Source organism: Ranitomeya variabilis, chromosome 1, assembly GCF_051348905.1.
Source record: "Ranitomeya variabilis isolate aRanVar5 chromosome 1, aRanVar5.hap1, whole genome shotgun sequence".
NCBI lineage: Eukaryota > Metazoa > Chordata > Amphibia > Anura > Dendrobatidae > Ranitomeya > Ranitomeya variabilis.
Genome location: NC_135232.1, coordinates 761,905,948 through 761,924,231, shown reverse-complemented (window position 1 = coordinate 761,924,231; position 18,284 = coordinate 761,905,948). Strand labels below are relative to the sequence as shown.

The 18,284-nt window shown below is 44.1% G+C and overlaps 1 protein-coding gene across 1 annotated transcript in view; it reads left to right on the top strand.

Annotated features, from left to right (window-relative positions):
• Positions 1–17,545, top strand: part of LOC143783201 (serine/threonine-protein kinase PLK2-like) — a 114,086-nt gene extending 96,541 nt beyond the window's left edge. Inside the window, exons 11-15 of the mRNA XM_077271624.1 lie at positions 6,333–6,413; positions 6,628–6,787; positions 7,014–7,143; positions 15,387–15,497; positions 15,598–17,545. Coding sequence (XP_077127739.1) covers positions 6,333–6,413; positions 6,628–6,787; positions 7,014–7,143; positions 15,387–15,497; positions 15,598–15,780 — 665 coding nt within the window. The 3' untranslated portion in view covers positions 15,781–17,545. The remainder of the gene's footprint in view (positions 1–6,332; positions 6,414–6,627; positions 6,788–7,013; positions 7,144–15,386; positions 15,498–15,597) is intronic.
• Positions 17,546–18,284: the final 739 nt, after the last annotated feature.

The window sequence follows — 18,284 nt, the reverse complement described above, 5'->3', positions numbered from 1 at the left end:
GGAAGCGAATCACCTCTTGATGGTCTGGAGTCATACGCATAGTCACTTGTGTCCAGTATTGTGGTTTATTACTAGCCAATGGTGTAGAATCAATACCCTTTAAAGGTATAGGAACTTCCAGAGGCTCTAGATCAAACCCACAGCACCTGGCAAAGGACCAATCCATAAGACTCAAAGCGGCGCCAGAATCCACATACGCATCCGCAACAATAGAAGATAACGAACAAATTAGAGATACAGACAAAATAAACTTGGACTGCAAAGTGCCAATAGCAGAGGATTTATCAACTTTCTTTGTTCGTTTAGAGCATGCTGATATAACATGAGTAGAATTTCCACAATAGAAGCACAAATGATTTTTGCGCCTATAAATCTGTCGTTCGCTTCTGGACAGAAAGCTATCACATTGCATACTCTGTGGTGCCTCTTCAGAAGACACCGCCAACTGGTGCACAGGTTTGCGTTCCCGCAAACGCCGATCAATCTGAATTGCCATTGTCATGGACTCATTCAGACCAGTAGGCGCAGGAAACCCCACCATGACGTCTTTTACAGCATCAGAGAGACCTTCTCTGAAAATTGCCGCCAGAGCGCACTCATTCCACTGAGTAAGCACAGACCATTTTCGAAATTTTTGGCAATATATTTCGGCTTCATCTTACCCCTGAGAGAGGGCTATTAGGGCTTTCTCAGCCTGAATCTCCAAATTTGGTTCCTCATAAAGCAACCCCAAAGCCAGAAAAAACGCATCCACATTGAGCAACGCAGGATCCCCTGGTGCCAATGAAAATGCCCAATTTTGGGGGTCACCCCGCAGTAAAGAAATAACAATTTTTACTTGCTGGGCAGGATCTCCAGCAGAATGAGATCTCAGCGAAAGAAACAATTTACAATTGTATTTAAAATTTAGAAAACAAGATCGATCTCCAGAAAAAAACTCCGGTATAGGAATTTTAGGTTCAGACCGAGGAGCATGTAACAAAAAATCTTGTATATTCTGAACTTTAGAGGCAAGATTATTCAAATTGGTAGCCAGACTCTGGGGATCCATATTTCAACAGATAAAGTCTGAGCCATTCAGGGGTTAAGAGGAGAGGAAAACAGGAGACTGCAATTAGAGCTGGAGTGCAACTTCAGAGGAAGGAAAAAAAAAAAAAAAAAAAAAAAAAAAGGTTTCACACAGTTCCTTTTCTCTCCTGCTTCAGCCTATAGATTAAACATTTGGGCTGGCCATACTGTTATGGTTTCCAATGGCAAGGAAACATCAGAAGCATAGAATAAACGGACAAGCTCTCGGGTGATGGAAACTAGAGCTGACCGCGATGCTAAACCTACACACCACACTAGAAGTAGCCAGGGGGCATTCCTGCGTTGTCTCTAGATGCCGCGCGCCAGCCGGAGAACTAACTACCCCTGGTAGAAGAAAACACAGTCCTGGCTTGCCTCCAGAGAATGTCCCCACAGGAGATAGCAGCCCCCCACATATAATAACGGTGAGAGCAGATGAAAAGACACACGTAGTATGAAAGCAGATTTAGCACAGAGAGGCCCGCTAACTAAATAGCAGAAAGATACAACAGAGGAATTCGCGGTCAGCTGCAAAACCCTTCAAAACACCATCCTGAAATTACCTTAACTCATGTGACAACTCATGCCACTGGAGTGGTAATTTCAGCCCAACAAGAGCTTCCAGCTGCAGAGATTCACATAAGTGCAAACTGGACAAAACATACAAAAATAGACTTAAGGACTAAAGTGTCCAACTTAGCTGAGCAGAAAACTGGGAGCAGGAACATGCAACAGAAACACTCTGGATACATTGATGGCCAGCATTAGAATGACTGAGGAGCAAGGTTAAATAGAATACTCCCACATCCTGATAGGAACAGGTGAACTGAGAAGGCAAAGCTTGCAGGACACCAGTACCACAAGAGACCACCGGGGGAGCCCACGAACCGAATCACAACAGGATGAGCCATGCATACAAGATGTGAGGGGGAGATGAGCCATACATACAGGATGGGGGGTGAGATGAGCCATGCATACAGGATAAGAGGAGGGGGGGTGAGATGAGCCATGCATACGGGATAAGGGGGTGAGATGAGCCATGCATACAGGATGGGAGCGGGGGGGTGAGATGAGCCATGCATACAGGATGGGAGGGGGGTGAGATGAGCCATGCACACAGGATGGGAGGGGGTGTGAGATGAGCCATGCACACAGGATGGGAGGAGGGAGATGAGCCATGCATACAGGATGGGAGGGGGGATGAGCCATGCATACAGGATGGGAGTGGGGAGATGAGCGGCACCACGTGACCGCTCACACAGGAAGAAGGTGCTGCGCTGGGACAGAGATGGAGGGATGTTCGGCGCGGTGTGGGAAAGGTGAGTATGACATCCAGGGAGGACGGGGGGAGGATGAAGGAGGACGGGGAGCCGAGCCATGCAAGATGGGAGCGGGGAGCCGAGGCATACATTCGGGAGGGGAGGGGAGATGAGCCATGCATACAGGATAGGGGGGGAGATGAGCCATGCATACAGGATGTGAGGAGGGGGGGTGAGATGAGCCATGCATACGGGATGGGAGGAGGGGGGTGAGATGAGCCATGCACATAGGATGGGGAGGGTGAGATGAGCCATGCGTATGGGATGGGAGGAGGGGGGGTGAGATGAGCCATACATACAGGATGGGCGGGGGGGGGGTGAGATGAGCCATGCATGCGGGATGGGAGGAGGGGGGAGATGAGCCATGCATACAGGATGGGGGGTGAGATGAGCCATGCATACAGGATAAGAGGAGGGGGGTGAGATGAGCCATACATACGGGATGGGAGGGGGGGTGAGATGAGCCATGCATACAGGATGGGAGGAGGGGGGTGAGATGAGCCATGCATACAGGATGGGAGGGGGGTGAGATGAGCCATGCACACAGGATGGGAGGGGGTGTGAGATGAGCCATGCACACAGGATGGGAGGGGAGGAGATGAGCCATGCATACAGGATGGGAGGGGGGATGAGCCATGCATACAGGATGGGAGGGGGGAGATGAGCCATGCATACAGGATGGGAGGGGGGAGATGAGCCATTCATACAAGATGAGAGGGGGGCATTGTACAGTATGGAGCATCATGTGTGGCCATTATACAGTATGGAGCATCATGTGGGGTCATTATACAGTACTGAGCATCATGCGGGGTCATCATACAGTATGGAGCATCATGTGTGGCCATTATACAGTATTGAGCATCATGTGTGGCCATTATACAGTATAGAGCATTGTGTGGCCATTATAAAGTATTGAGCATCATGTGGGGCCATTATACAGTATGGAGCACTGTGTGGCCATTATACAGTATGGAGCATCATGTGTGGCCATTATACAGTATTGAGTTCATGTGGGGTCGTTATACAGTATGGAGCACTGTGTGGCCATTATACAGTATTGAGCATCATGTGGGGCCATTATACAGTATGGAGCACTGTGTGGCCATTATACAGTATGGAGCATCATGTGTGGCCATAATACAGTATAGAGCACTGTGTGGTCATTATACAGTATGGAGCACTGTGTTGTTATTATACAGTATGGTGCACTGTGTGGTCATTATAAAGTATGGAGCATCATGTGTGGCCATTATACAGTATTGAGCACTGTGTGGCCATTATACAGTATGGGGCATCATATGTGGCCATGATACAGCATAGAGCACTGTGTGGCCATTATACAGTATTGAGCATCATGTGGGGCCATTATACAGTATGGAGCACTGTGTTGTCATTATACAGTATGGTGCACTGTGTGGCCATTATAAAGTATGGAGCATCATATGTGGCCATTATACAGTATAGAGTACTGTGTGGCCATTATACAGTATGGAGCATCATATGTGGCCATTATACAGTATAGAGCACTGTGTGGCCATTATACAGTATTGAGCATCATGTGGGGCCATTATACAGTATGGAGCACTGTGTGGCCATTATACAGTATGGACCATCATCTTTGGCCATTATACAGTATAGAGCACTGTGTGGTCATTATACAGTATGGAGCACTGTGTGGTCATTATACAGTATGGTGCACTGTGTGGCCATTATACAGTATGGAGCATCATGTGTGGCCATTATACAGTATTGAGCATCATGTGGGGTCGTTATACAGTATGGAGCACTGTGTGGCCATATTTTTTTTAATAATTATTGTTTATGAAACAGTGTGATCAGCAGTACTAAATGGGTGTGGTTGGGGCGTGGATATGGGTGTGACTAGTTGTGAAATGGGTATGGTCAGAGGCATGGCCTAAAATTTGCTGTGGCAAGTGCCGCGAATGTCCGCAACTCCCATAGGGAATGAATGAGGCCGAACGCAGTGTTGCCGTAAGTGATCCGTTACACGGCAGATGCGGAAAAACTGCCGGATCTGCTGCAGAAGGCTACTTTCACATCAGCGATTTTTGACAAAGTCACTGCCGATAGTGTCATACTCTCCAAAGGGGGAGGCAGCACTAAAAGTACCTAGGGCAGCAGAAACTCTAAATACAGGGCCATTAAAGGGAATTCATGATTTAATGTCTAGAATATGCACATTTTTTATGATTTTGTGCTATCTGATCTTTGGGACACTCATCTATTCTAAGGGTATGTGTCCACTTTCAGTATGGCCGGCGGTTTGGACGGAGCGGCAAACCCGCTCCGCCCTAAGCCCCGCCCCCTTCTGTGACGCGATGATGCCGGATGTGTTCATTGCACACATCCGGCATCATCGCACCCCACACATAGGGCCCTGTGATATACCTTGCGGTGGCGCAGCATCGCCGCAAGGTTAACGGACATACTGCGATCTTAAAAGACGCGCAACACGTCTGGAATCGCAGGGCCGCCGGGTGCGTGTTACAACGCATAGTGGAGATGGGATTTTATAAAATCCCCTCCACTATGCTGTAACATCTGGAAGCTGCGTGTTTGACGCTGCAGCTCTGCACAGCGTCAAACACGCAGCGTTTCCTGCACGTGGACACATACCCTTAGAATGAAGTGTATGCAGTGGCTGGTGTTGTGGTGCATCTTTTATGTTTCTCTCCTGCACATTGATTCTGGCTATCTGGCTGTGCAGGGAAATGCAGCTCTGGCCTAATACTAGCAGCAATATCAGTCTAGAGATTCAGTGTTACATATGGATAACCCTTGATCATAAAGTAATGGTATAATCTAGCTATATGCTATCAATTTCTAAAGAGAAAATACTCTTTAAAGTGAACATTGTTTTTTTTCATAATAGTTTTCTGCAAACAAATGTTAATACATGGGCCAGTACTGTAACAGATAAATGTGTTAAAAAATATCTTTTTTAGATGTTTCCTGTATACATGAATGATACAACATACTTCTAGTTGTCCCCACACTGTATGGCGTGATCGGCATAGTAGTGCCCTCTCAGATGTAAATGTCCTGTCATAGACCTGAGCAAATGCACCTCGTGTCACGACTCAGCTGTCAGGTGACCCAGGACCAGGGGCTCTTTATCTGTGCCTAACACTTTGGGGCGCCCTAGCAAGACCCATTCCCATGGATACTTCTGAAGGTGAAGATGCCAGGGCCACCAACCTTGCCTTATCTCCTGAATCTGCCTTCCGTCTGTTCCCTTCCCCTACCCAGGGAAGAGGGGAGCTGCCGTGCACCGCAGTACACTTACCAGACGAACAAGGCAACATGAATAAAAGCAACTGAAAATACCAGGTATACAAATATTCACTCACATATAACAGAGGAATGCATCGGAGAGTGGAGGATTGGGAAAAATCAAAGTTATGGGAGGAAAGGGAATTATCACACTTACAAACCCAAGCAACAGTCGCCGATAAATCCACGAAACTCTTTCTCATATAACCGCCAAACAACTCTCCTCCAAGCCATGCAGCATAAGCTAGCTCTGACAATGTGTTTTAGTCAGGACCCAGATTATATAGGGGATAGGAGTGGCTAACCGAGCTCAGCTGAGAGCTCATACTCACATTGCTCCCAAAATGGCCGATTAACACCTGTACCGCCAAAATAAATTAATACTGTTTAAAATGATGGAGAAGTGTTTCTTTTTGGCGCAGATGCAAACAGATGCTGCGGTCTTCTGGCTCCTCTCTGTTGTGGTAACCCCGTGACACCTTAAGTGTAATGAACTAAATAGCATAGACAACTCTGGTCAAAGTCATTCCAGTTTCCTGCAGGTAGAAGGGATCACCTATTCTACAAGGATCTACACATTAGAGCGAGTTAGCTGTGATCTCCTACAACAGAACTCAGGCCATTTTTTTCTGTTCTCCGATTATCTTGCAGAACGAAGAGAGGTTTCAGGGGAGCGAGTGGTGGAGGATCTCGCGTCTGTCTTAGAGGATTGTCTTCACAACATTGTGCCAGGTGAAGAACAAGGACTTCATTAATATTGACTTTAGAAGTGGAATGTAGCAGGAAGTACTAGATTAAATATTAATATTCATTCTAAAACATTGCAAAGTTGTTTGGATTCCAGTTACTGCACACCATAGCTAAGCAGATAAAGGTTTCTGCTACACTGCGTTGGTTTGTGTGATATCTACATACTCATCTTTAATTCATCTTTTCCATCCATCAGGTGAATTGGATTCCAAGGTTCAGATCACTTGTCCCATCCTGTGGGTGACTAAGTGGGTGGATTATTCTAATAAGTATGGCTTTGGTTACCAGCTATCAGACAGTTGTACAGGAGTCTTGCTGAGTGATGGAACTCACACAATTCTCTCCCCACATTTGCAGTAAGTAAAGGCAAGACTATTTATTTTTTAATGGCCTTCGGCTTGATCGCGAGCCAAGGTGGCATGATGATTGAATGATAGGAAGATCGATCTTGTGCAAGCCTACATAGGTCCACTTAAGTTTTTTCCTCCATTATCTTGATAAGTAAAGGCAATAAAATGGCATAACAATTTTAGCATAAGAATAATGTTAGCGCTTCACCTTCTATTCATCTTTGTGTTTCAGAAAAGTATGTTATTCAACAAGCTCACAAGAGCACATTATATTTCCAGAATGGAGCCCACCATGCAAGCTTGATTTAAAAATGAGAATACTAAAGTTCTTTTCTCACTACATGAAAGAAAACATTCTAGAGGTAAGGAAATAGTTAAAGAGAACCGGTCATCTGAATCATACATGTAAGGCCGGGTGCACATCGTCAGTAATTGGCAGCACTTTGGACACAGCACATGTCCGATGCGTCCAAAGCGCTGCTGGCTATTGATTGCAGGTGATTCCACATGTGTTCATTGAACCGTGCGGAATCACTGCGCCCAATACATTGTATGAGTGATATTTATCTTGCGGAGACTCGCATCTCCACAAGATTAATAGACATACTGCGGTCTGGAAAGATGAGCCGCATGTTCATCTCCGCAGGTGATCCACAGGCGTCTGTGCATGCATAGTGGACATGGGATTTCTTGAAATCCCACCCACTATGCTGTAATATCTGGATGCTGCAGGTTGGACGGTGCAGATGTATGCAGCGTCCAACCCACAGCATTTACTAACCATAGGAATGTACCCTTAAACTAAAGGTATGCGTATGAAGGAGTGGTTATACTGATTTAATATATACCTTCGGTGTAGAATTTTGTAGCCTAGTTGTTGTTAATTATTAATAGATATTTGGGTGCAATAAGTACTTTGTGGATGGGGGTGGGACTGTGCGTAGGGTCTTCAACTTTGCCATGGCCCCTCCGCTGCCTCTGGTGTCTGTATATTTTACTGTTTTAGATTTTGCACCTGATGACAGGTTCTCTTTAAGTTAAATACTAAAATAATTTGTATTTTTTTTGCCCTTTGCTAAGCCATGCTTGTGTGCAATGGACAAAATTGTACCAATCACAAAGTCACTGAGCTACTAGGGCATTCACAGCACAACAATTATACAATCTCCACCCTGAGATAAGAACTATATGTAGAAATCCATGTAATGTGTGCTCTTTAGCAGGGACTAGAAAACACAGATATAAAGTACAAATACTGTATATTAAAAAAAAAATAGTTTTTCTGAGATATCCCCTCACTGTAGTCACAAACAACACTCCGCTGCCTCCAATCATCAGGACAATTATGCATTTCACTGAGTGATGGACGACGCCACGGCTGCTTTCACTACTCAGCCAGTTATTGGGGAACTCACAGTAAACATAGAGTATGTGCACATCTGATTCCACCTCATGGAATATATATCCGGTTTGGTCACTGCCAAGCTTCGCAATAACCCAAGAATACCAGATGTCTCACCACCAATCGTTTATACAGGCCGATTGTTCACCCGATACAGGTAGTATATGGCTTCAGAGATGTGGTTTATAAAGAAAGAGGAACAAAGCTATTAAATTTTATATATTTAATCCTGAAGTACAATAAAAAATTGTATTGTGGTACCGTGTTAGCCAGAAAAATCAATTTGAATACTTTTCTGCCCAATGATGACAAAAGTATTCTAGGAGTGATACCTTTATTGGCTAACCCAAAAATAATATGTTTGCAAGCTTTCAAAGCACAGTGGCTCCTTCTTCAGGCAAAATTACAAATAGATTAATAAGAAACATGCACAAAATTTAAGGAATACTATAGAAACACATTTGTTCAGGGGGTGGGAGGTGTGATGCCTCCTAAAGATAAGCCAAGGAAATCAAATTAGGCATTTTCTTACGAATGGAGAGACAGTGGGAATGATGTTCTTAGCTATCTGGAGTCCATCTGGTGGAGGTGTGAATTGTATCCATGTAGTGACTAATAAATTCAGGTGGTAAATTGAGTAGAAACAAAATTTGTCGTGTTTGGAGGAGACAGAATGCTGAGTTACATCCAATGAACACCATACCTACTGTGAAGTATGGGGGTGGCAACATCATGCTTTCGGGCTGTTTATCTGCAAAAGGACCAGGGCTGATCCGTGTATATGAAAGAATAAATGTATTGCGAGATTTTGAGTGCAAACCTCCTTCCATCAGCAAGGGCATTGAAGATGAAACATGGATGGGTCTTTCAGCATCATAATGATCCCAAGCACACTGCCAGGGCAACGAAGGAGTGGCTTCGTAAGAAGCATATGAAAGTCCTGGAGTGGCCTAGCCAGTCTCCAGATCTCAACCCCATAGAAAACCTTTTGGAGGGAGTTGAAAGTCTGTGTTGCCCAGCGACAAGCCCAAAACATCACTGCTCTAGAGGAGATCTGCATGGAGAAATGGGCCAACATACCACAAACAGTGTGTGTCAATCTTGTGAAGACTTACAGAAAATGTTTAATCACTGTCATTGTCAACAAAGGATATATAACAAAATATTGAGATGAACTTTTGTTAATGACCAAATACTTATTTTTTCACCATAATTTGCAAAATAAATCTTGCCAAATCAGACAAGACCTTATCTATGGTTTCCTCAATTGAATCATATGCATCAGCAAACCAGGAGCAGCATTCCTCAATTATAACAGCACAAGTTCCACCCTCAATTGCTAACAGGTTGCCAAGAGCAATCTTCTCATTAAGAGCATGAATAGAACTTATTGTTTCATTAATTGTTCTGTCCATTATACAGGCATATTTATTTAGCTTATAGAATAGGTAGATATATAGATGTCAGTGACAAATACAATTAGTACAGTGTGTACAAATTATAGGACATGTATTTAATTAATAAAAGATTATTTTTTGGAAAAAATGGCATGGGCTCTCACGCAATTTTTGTAACCAGCAGAGGGAAAGCCGATGCCTGGGGACAGATGTTCATAGGCTGGGAAGGGGGTAATACCCATGGAGCTTCCCAGGCTATTAATATCAGCTCACAACTGTATACTTAGCCTTTACTGGCTATTAAAATGGGGGACCCCAAAAAAAAATTACGTGGGGTTCTCCCATAATTAATAACCAGCAAAGGCTATGCAGACAGCTGCAGGTTGATATTAATAGCCTAGGAAGGGGCCATGGATACTGCCCCCCCAGCTAAAAACATCAGCTCTCAGCCACCCCAGAAAAGGCGCATCTCTAAGATGCGCCAATTCTGGCACTTAGCCTCGCTCTTCCCACTTGCCCTGTAGCGGTGGCAAATGGAGTAATAGTTGGGGGGTTGATGTCAATAAGACGCCCCTATTACTAACCCCATAGTCGCATTATAAGAAAACACAGACACCCAGAAAAAAATGCTTTATTTGAAAGAAACACACAGACTCTGTTATTCTTAATTAAACCATACTTACAACCTCACCTAATTTGTGCGAAGCCCTCGATCTCCTGTAATAAAATTAAAATAACAAACCAACAATATACCATACCTGTCTACTGTTGTGTCCCACACAGTAAACCATATCTGGGGGATATACAGTTTTCAACCTGGATGGTGCCAAGATGCGACCGTCCCAGCTGAAAACCACTGGTGAATGAGATGCTGCGAGCTCAGCTTCAGTAATTCGCGGTGACTCACCCAGATTCCTCAGATGGGTGGAGGATGAAGAACTGAGGTAGGTCCATCGTCGGGCATGCAAAGGAGCGGATCCCTGGCTGGGACTGGTGATTACAGCATAAAACAAAAAAAGATGCTCTGATGCTGGTATTGGCCAGCGTCAGACAGAAGAGCCTTGCGTGCGCCGTGGCGGCCCATTCAAGCTTGTGACTAAAGGCCCTGTGTGCGCGCACTCTTATGCTTGCGCACACTGACAAGGGCCGCGCACAGGCGCTGATAAGGGCCACAACCGCAAGCATGCACGCATTGACAAGGACCACCTCGGCGAGCACGTACTGCCAAGTGCTGCCGCAGCCCTTGTCAGTGTGTGCAAGCGACAGAGTGCACGCACACAGGGCCTTTAGTAAAATATTTTAAAGACTCCAGAGTGCTGGACTGCACCTGGGTATTACTGGTTAATAAGGGCTTGGCTGGAAAGCCAGCAGCAACCAAGCATACACCAAGTGCCTGAGCAAGACGCTGAGATTGATGTCTATGCTCAGCAGCACCCGCAATGGCCGTAGCTGAATGGGAGACCGCAGAGGCAGATAAGGCTTGGGATCTATCCTGTGCAGTGGGAGAATCCTGACGCCAAACACACATATTTGCCAATTCACATACCTTGATCGAGGCAAGCAGCTCTGCACTTTGGGAGAATGCATACCCAAATCCAGGGTTTCCATATGCAAAACAGAAGTATCGTCTACTGCAGCAAATCCTCCTCCTGGTTTTTGTTGTCTGGATCCATTTACATAGAGGGTTATTTCAGTATCTGGAATGGGATTATCAAGCACAGGATTGGGAAGGCTGTACAAAATATCCACCTTCTGCTCACATATCTGCTCTGGTTCTTAATAGTTTGGAGTGGCAACAGTGTAGCGGGGTTCAGTACACTGCATCTGAAAATGGTTATATTAGTACCAGGAGAGAGATCTTGTATTTGTTTAGTATGGTGACAGAGATATCTTGTGGCCTGTCTGTGGACTACTGCTTGTATGGCATGTGGAACCATAAGAAAGAAATAATTGTCAAGAATAATATCAGATAACTGCTCATGCTATTGATGCAATACATGCAGCACCTGCTGAGATAACAGAATCCAGTTTGGTACTGATGTGCCTTACTAGCTTCTGCTTTCCCCACACTTCTAGGTACGAACTCCTGAACCTGTCTCTTCTGTTCATGGCAGAACAGGGAGGATTGCTTAGCATAAAGTACCAGTGAAGGGGCACTGAGTGTTGCAGATTTAAGACAGTTGACAGCCTGTTTCTCTTCAGATAACTCTATGTGGTCCGAGTGGTCAGAGAATATAAAGGAGCAGCAAGTTGCAACATATTTGGTATCCTATGTCTAAAATATCCGACTATCCCCTTGTGAAATACAAGGGTTAGGGAATACTTTACATCCCTCAGTACTCAAGTGGTACATTGGTTATAATTTATTATTTTAGTGCCATTTATTCCATGGTGCTTTGATGTGAAAAGGGGTATACATAATAAAAAAAACAAGTGCAATAATCATGAACAAAACTAGACACCGGTTGTTACAGGAGGAGAGAGGACCCTGCCCGAGAGGGCTCACAGTCTACAAGGGATGGGTGAGGATACAGCAGATAAGGGGAGAGCTGGTCATGCAGTGGTATGGTGGAATGAGGGTTACTGCAAGTTGTAGGCTTGTTGGAAGAGGTAGGTCTTCAGGTTCCTTTTGAAGGTTTCCACGGTAGGCGAGAGTTTGATATGTTGGGGTAGAGAGTTCCAGAGTTGTGAGGATGCGCGAGAAAAATTTGTATGCGATTCTGGGAAGAGGAGATAAGAGCGGAAAAGAGAAGGAGATCTTGTGAGGATCGGAGGTTGCGTACAGGTAAGTACCAGGAGACTAGGTCATAGATGTATGGAGGAGACAGGTTGTGGTTAGGGTTTTGAACTGGAGTCTCTGGACAATGGGCAGCCAGTGAAGGGATTGACAGAGAGGAAAGGCCAGGGAATAGCGGGGGTACAGGTGTATTAGTTGGGCAGCAGAGTTTAGGTTAGATTGGAGGTGTGCGAGTGTTAGAGGCGCGGTTACAAAGCAGGAGGTTGCAGTAGTCAAGGCGGAAGAAGATGAGGGCATGCACTAGTGTTTTTGCAGATTCTTGGTTAAGAAATGTGTGGATACAGAACATTTTTTTGAGTTGGAGTCGGCAGGGCATGGAAAGGCCTTGGATATGTGGTGGGGATTGGGGAGAATGAGCAGCCATTGACTTTGATTGGCAGGTCTATTGGGGGGGTTGAGTGAGATGGGGGAGAGTTGATTAGTTCTGTTTTATCCATGTTAAGTTTTAGAAATCTATCAGAGAAGGATGAAACAGCAGACAAACATTGTGGGATTCTGGTAACCTACAAGAAAAGGTTCTCTAACAATTAATAAAGTTTAAATTAATTAATTTTATTGATACAAATACAGAAAATTGGGGCAACATAGGTTCACATTGTGGAATTCTGGTTAGTAAGGAGGTGATATTGGGTCCAGCGAGGCAGATCTGTGCGTCATCAGCATAGAGATGATGCTGAAAGCTATGGAACTCTATGAGCTGTTCCAGGTTGAAGGTGTAAATGGAGAAGAGCAGGGGTCCTAGAACTGAAACATGGGGGACACCGACAGGGGGCGACATGAGGAGCTGGTGTGTTAATGGGAAACTCAGAATGTTCGGTCTGTTAAGTAAGAAAAGATCCAAGATAGGGCCAGGTCTGTGATGCCAAGAGAAGAGAGAATCTGTAGTAAGGGTGAATGGTCCACTGTATCGAAGGCAGAGGCCACGTCCAGGAGGAGGACAGATGAAAGACACCAGACCCAACAATGCAGAAGAGCTGAAGGCTGCTAGCAAAGTAACCTGGGCTTCCATAACACCTCAGTAGTGCCACAGGCTGATCATCTCCATGCCAAGCCACATTGATGCACTAATAATGCAAAAGGAGCCCCGACCAAGTACGGAGTGCTTTTACTGAACATTCATTTCAGTAGGCCAACATTTTGGATTTTAAAATAATTTTTCAAGCTGGTGTTATAAAGTATTCTAATTTACTGAGAGAATGACTTTTGGGTTTTCGTTGGCTGTAAGACATAATCATCAACATTAACATAAATAAACACTTGAAATAGATCACTGTTTGTAATGACTATATAATATAGGAGTTTCACTGATTGTATTGAAGAACTAAAATAAATTAACTTTTTGATGATATTCTAATTTTGTGAGAAGCACCTGTAGTTAAGCACAACTAAATAACCAACTGGACCCCTCCTGAGGAACAAACTTCAAGAATGTTCGTGAAGTGACCAGATGAAGTCCATTATAATACTTCAACTTGGCCCCGCTGAGTGTGGATATTCTTTAGCTGATGTTGTTCATGAAGAAGTCACAAAAACATGTTCTTACTAAGCAGATATTCTATTTCTGCTCCATGCACCAAGAAATATTAGGATCAGGGGGAAGATAATGGAATTCTAATTTCTTGCACAGAAGCTAGACTGCTTCTAAGACACCTTGCACTGGAGTAGAGTTATACTGGAACAAACAAGGACCTTCCCGAAACTGTTCTCATGTAGTTTGAAGACAACAAATTGTCTACAATGTCACAATGCAGTCAGACAAGAAACATTCTTCTGGCATAGAGAAATGTGATTCTCTATGCCAGAAACAAGAAACAGGTTTCCACTGCTCCAGAATCCACTGGTGGTGTTCTTCACCCCATTACATCCAACGCTTGGTGATGTAAGGATTGCATGCAGCTTCTCTGCCATAGAAATCCATGAAGCTCCTGCCACCAAGTTTTTCTGCTAACGGTAATGCTGGAAAGCAAATATTAAAAGTCTTCAACATTAAAAGGAATCTGTCACCTCATTCTTCGTACATAAGCTTCGGCCACCGCCATCGGGCTTATCTACAGCCTTCTGTAATGCTGTAGATAAGCCCCAGATGTAACCTGAAAGGTAAGAAAAACAAGTTAGATTATACTCACCAGGGGGGGGCGGTCTGGGTTCGATGGGCGTCGTGGTCCGGGTCCCTTTCGCCTGCGCACTGCAGTACTTTCCTCTGCCCTCAAGTGACCAGTTTTTGTTTTTATTCTGGGCTGCTCCCCTGAGTAATCTGTTATTATTTTTTTCAAATCAGTCATATGTTTCCATAGATGTGGACCTTTATATTTAAGGCTAATTTTTATGATCAGTCTTCATGAAGGGGGAATTGCTCACAGGGTAATAAAGCAAAACACACTAAAGACAAGCACCCAAAGAATTCAGTGTATGGCCTTGGTAAAGGCCATACATATAACACTAAATAAAAAAGCCTATATCTCTGGAACTGTATGGCGGATTTAAAATTAAAAACATAAAAATGGAATGCTCAGAAGAAAAGCTACAATGAGATCAGAGCAAAAACTGTTCGCTTTGATATGGTGGTAACAGGTCCTCTTTAAGCAAATTGGACCAAAAAATGCTCCCAGGTCTGTAAAATAACAAAGCCAGATGGTAAATATCTCCTGCTCTGTGCTTTGGCTGCTGCAGTGTCGTCAAGTCAACAGCGCACATCACCACTGCAGCCAAACACTGAGCTCAGCAGCTTGTGCTGACTGCATCGACAGAGCCACTAAGCTTAGTGATTGGCTGCAGCGGTGAAGCGTGCTAACTATGTGACATCATTGTAGCAGTGAAAACATGGAGATCGGAGTAACCAAAGTAGTGAAAAAGTGAATACGGTCTTTGTTATTTTACATGCTTGCAAGCATTTGAAATCCACTTTGCTGATATCGGAAAACCCAATTACCGTAATCATTATGGCTAGTCGGTGGCTACATATGTCGCACTTATTAGTCACTGACATAGAAACTTTGCTGCCATTTACAGGGTGGAGATCTCCGAGCAGCACGCAGCCGCTCTGTCAGGACCTTGTGCCTGCTGCACTTTGTAAAGACAGACCAGGCTCTGCTTATGAAGTTCAGTAATGGAACTTTACAGGTAATTCTGTATATAACTTAATACCTTTAAAGAAAAGTCTATTTTGATTTTCTCCATAATAAAATAGTAATGTAATTCTCTACCTTACTTACTTTCACAGGTGAATTTTTATCATGATCGTACCAAGATAATTCTAAGCAAAGGACTGCAGGGTTATCTCCTGAGCTACATTGACCAAGACAGACAGAGCCGTACCTTGCCTCTCTCGGTGCTGCAGAACAGTTGTCCTCCATTTATAATCCAGCGCTTGGAATATGCTCTCATGATGCTACAACATCTGTGATCACTTTATCCTGTCCACTGTATAGCAGTTCGGTATTTTAAGCATTTTTATCAGGATCTTTATTGTATATTTCAATGACAATTGTGTAATAACACTTATTGAACACGTCCAGACAAGTCATATTGTAACATGTGGGTAGATGTAAGTATAGGTATTAGTGGTACAGGTTATCGGTGTGTACATGATCGGTCACTAACAGAAGGTTCTGTCAGGTTGTATATTAGATTTCTGCCAGGATTCAGAAATAACGAAATACTAGTTTGTCCGAGTCGGTGAAACTGATCATTTCTGGTTGTTTAGAATGTGACAAAAAAGCAAAATAGATAATTGAAAGGAAGTCCTTATCTATGTGTGAGGGCAATGTTCAGTACTACAATAATTAGGATTATTAGTGATTATTTGAAATGATTATTAATGAAAGTGCAATGGTGACAGCTATATTTGTATTAGAGGAACATGAACTTTCCAGCTCAGAATCTGCCCCCCTGAAAAATGTGCATAAAAATGTAAAATGCATTGCCATCCAATAATATAGGCCCATTCCTTGGGTTCTCTTCACTAAATATTTTTTCAGTTCTTTGACCACATACTCTTATCTCCGCATGTTGATAGCTTAGTTGCAACAGTGCACCTTGCATGATAAGAATTTTTTTTATTATTACCAAAAGTTTGAGATGGCACTCTCCAACTGAGTGCGCTAAAAGAGTGAACAGTGCTGCAAATTTTTTTTACAAGTGTGAGGTCTATTTGTCACGACTCTGTTGTCTGCTGTCCCGGGACCAGGGGCTCCTTCCCTGTCCCTAACGCTACGGGTGTCCTAGCTCGAACTGTTCCCCGAATTACTTCTGATTTTGAAGACGTCAGGGCCACATACCTTGCCTTAGCAGCTGAATCCGCCCTCAGTTTGTACCCTTCCCCCACCCAGGGAAGAAGGGAGTAGTTGTGTACCGTAATACACCAACCAGACTAACAAGGTAATACAAACAGGGGTAGAAAAAAAAACACAAATCATACAAATATACACACCCAAACAATAGAGATAGATGCACTGAGGAGTGGAGGATGGGGTTAAACCAAATTAGGAGGGAAAAAAAAGGAATCATCACACACTCAAAACTTAGCAACAGTCACAGATAAATCTACCAACCGCCTCTCCAATAATAACCGCCAACAACCTCGAGCCATGAAGCAAAAGCTGGCTCTGACAATGAGTTCTAGACAGGACCCAATTTATATAGGAGATTGGAGTGGCTAAAAGTGAACAGCTGAGAGCCTAAATGCTCCAGGAGCTCTTAACAGAGCAGATTAGCCCCTGCACTGCTCCAAGAAATTTACACCATTTAATATGAAGGTGAAGTACTTTTAACCAGTGCAGGACTAGGAAAAAATCAGATGCTGCGGTCTTCTGGCTCCTCTCTGTTGCAGTAAACCCGTGACTCCATTGCAGCCCACTCCAAAAGGAAAAGGATACCCAACAAACCTTTCCCTGTCCTTCTAAACTAGAAGGCCACAGTATGTGTCAGATATCATTTGTCCCTGATGCCAAATACTAGGAAGAGCTGGTAATGCCCTGCCATCCTAGTGGAACTAGAGCTTGGATTAAATAGACTCTCGCTCTGGAGAAGACCTGGGTTTTGTGAGAGGAAGTCAAACCTGATAGCCACACACCCTCCCCCCACTCCCCGTAGACCACACGGGGGACACATATCAAAAGGGAGAGATACAGTGAAACAGGCAACATAAATGGTAAATAGTTTTAGGCCATGTGCACACGTTCAGGATTGTTAGCGTTTTTTTCGCGTTTTTTTCGCTATAAAAACGTGATAAAAACGCGAAAAAAACGCTTACATAAGCCTCCTATTATTTACAAGGTATTCCGCATTTTTTGTGCAAATGTTGCGATTTTTTCCGCGAAAAAATCGCATAGCGGAAAAAAAAGCAACATGTTCATTAAAAATGCGGAATTGCGGGGATTCCGCACACCTAGGGGTCCATTGATCTGCTTACTTCCCGCACGGGGCTGTGCACACCATGCGGGAAGTAAGCAGATTATGTGCGGTTGGTACCCAGGGTGGAGGAGAGGAAACTCTCCTCCACGCACTGGGCACCATATAATTGGTAAAAAAATAAGAAATAAAATAAAAAACAGTCCTATACTCACCCTCGATGTCCGGCGCTGTGTTCCCGCCTCTGTGCTGCACGCTGGCTGGTTCCTGTAGCTGGTGTGCGCTGAAGGACCTCGCCGAATGACGTCACTGTCCTGTGATTGGTCGTGAGCGGTCATGTGACCGCTCACGTGACCGGACCGTGACGTCACGGAAGGTCCTGTGCGCACACGCCAGCTAGAGAAAGAGGAACGGACGCCGCTGATGAGATGTCTGGGTGAGTATAAGCATTTTTTTATTTTTTTTATTATTTTTAACATTCTATCTTTTACTATAGATGCTGCATAAGCTGCATCTATAGTAAAAAGTTGGTCACACTTGTCAAACGCTATGTTTGAC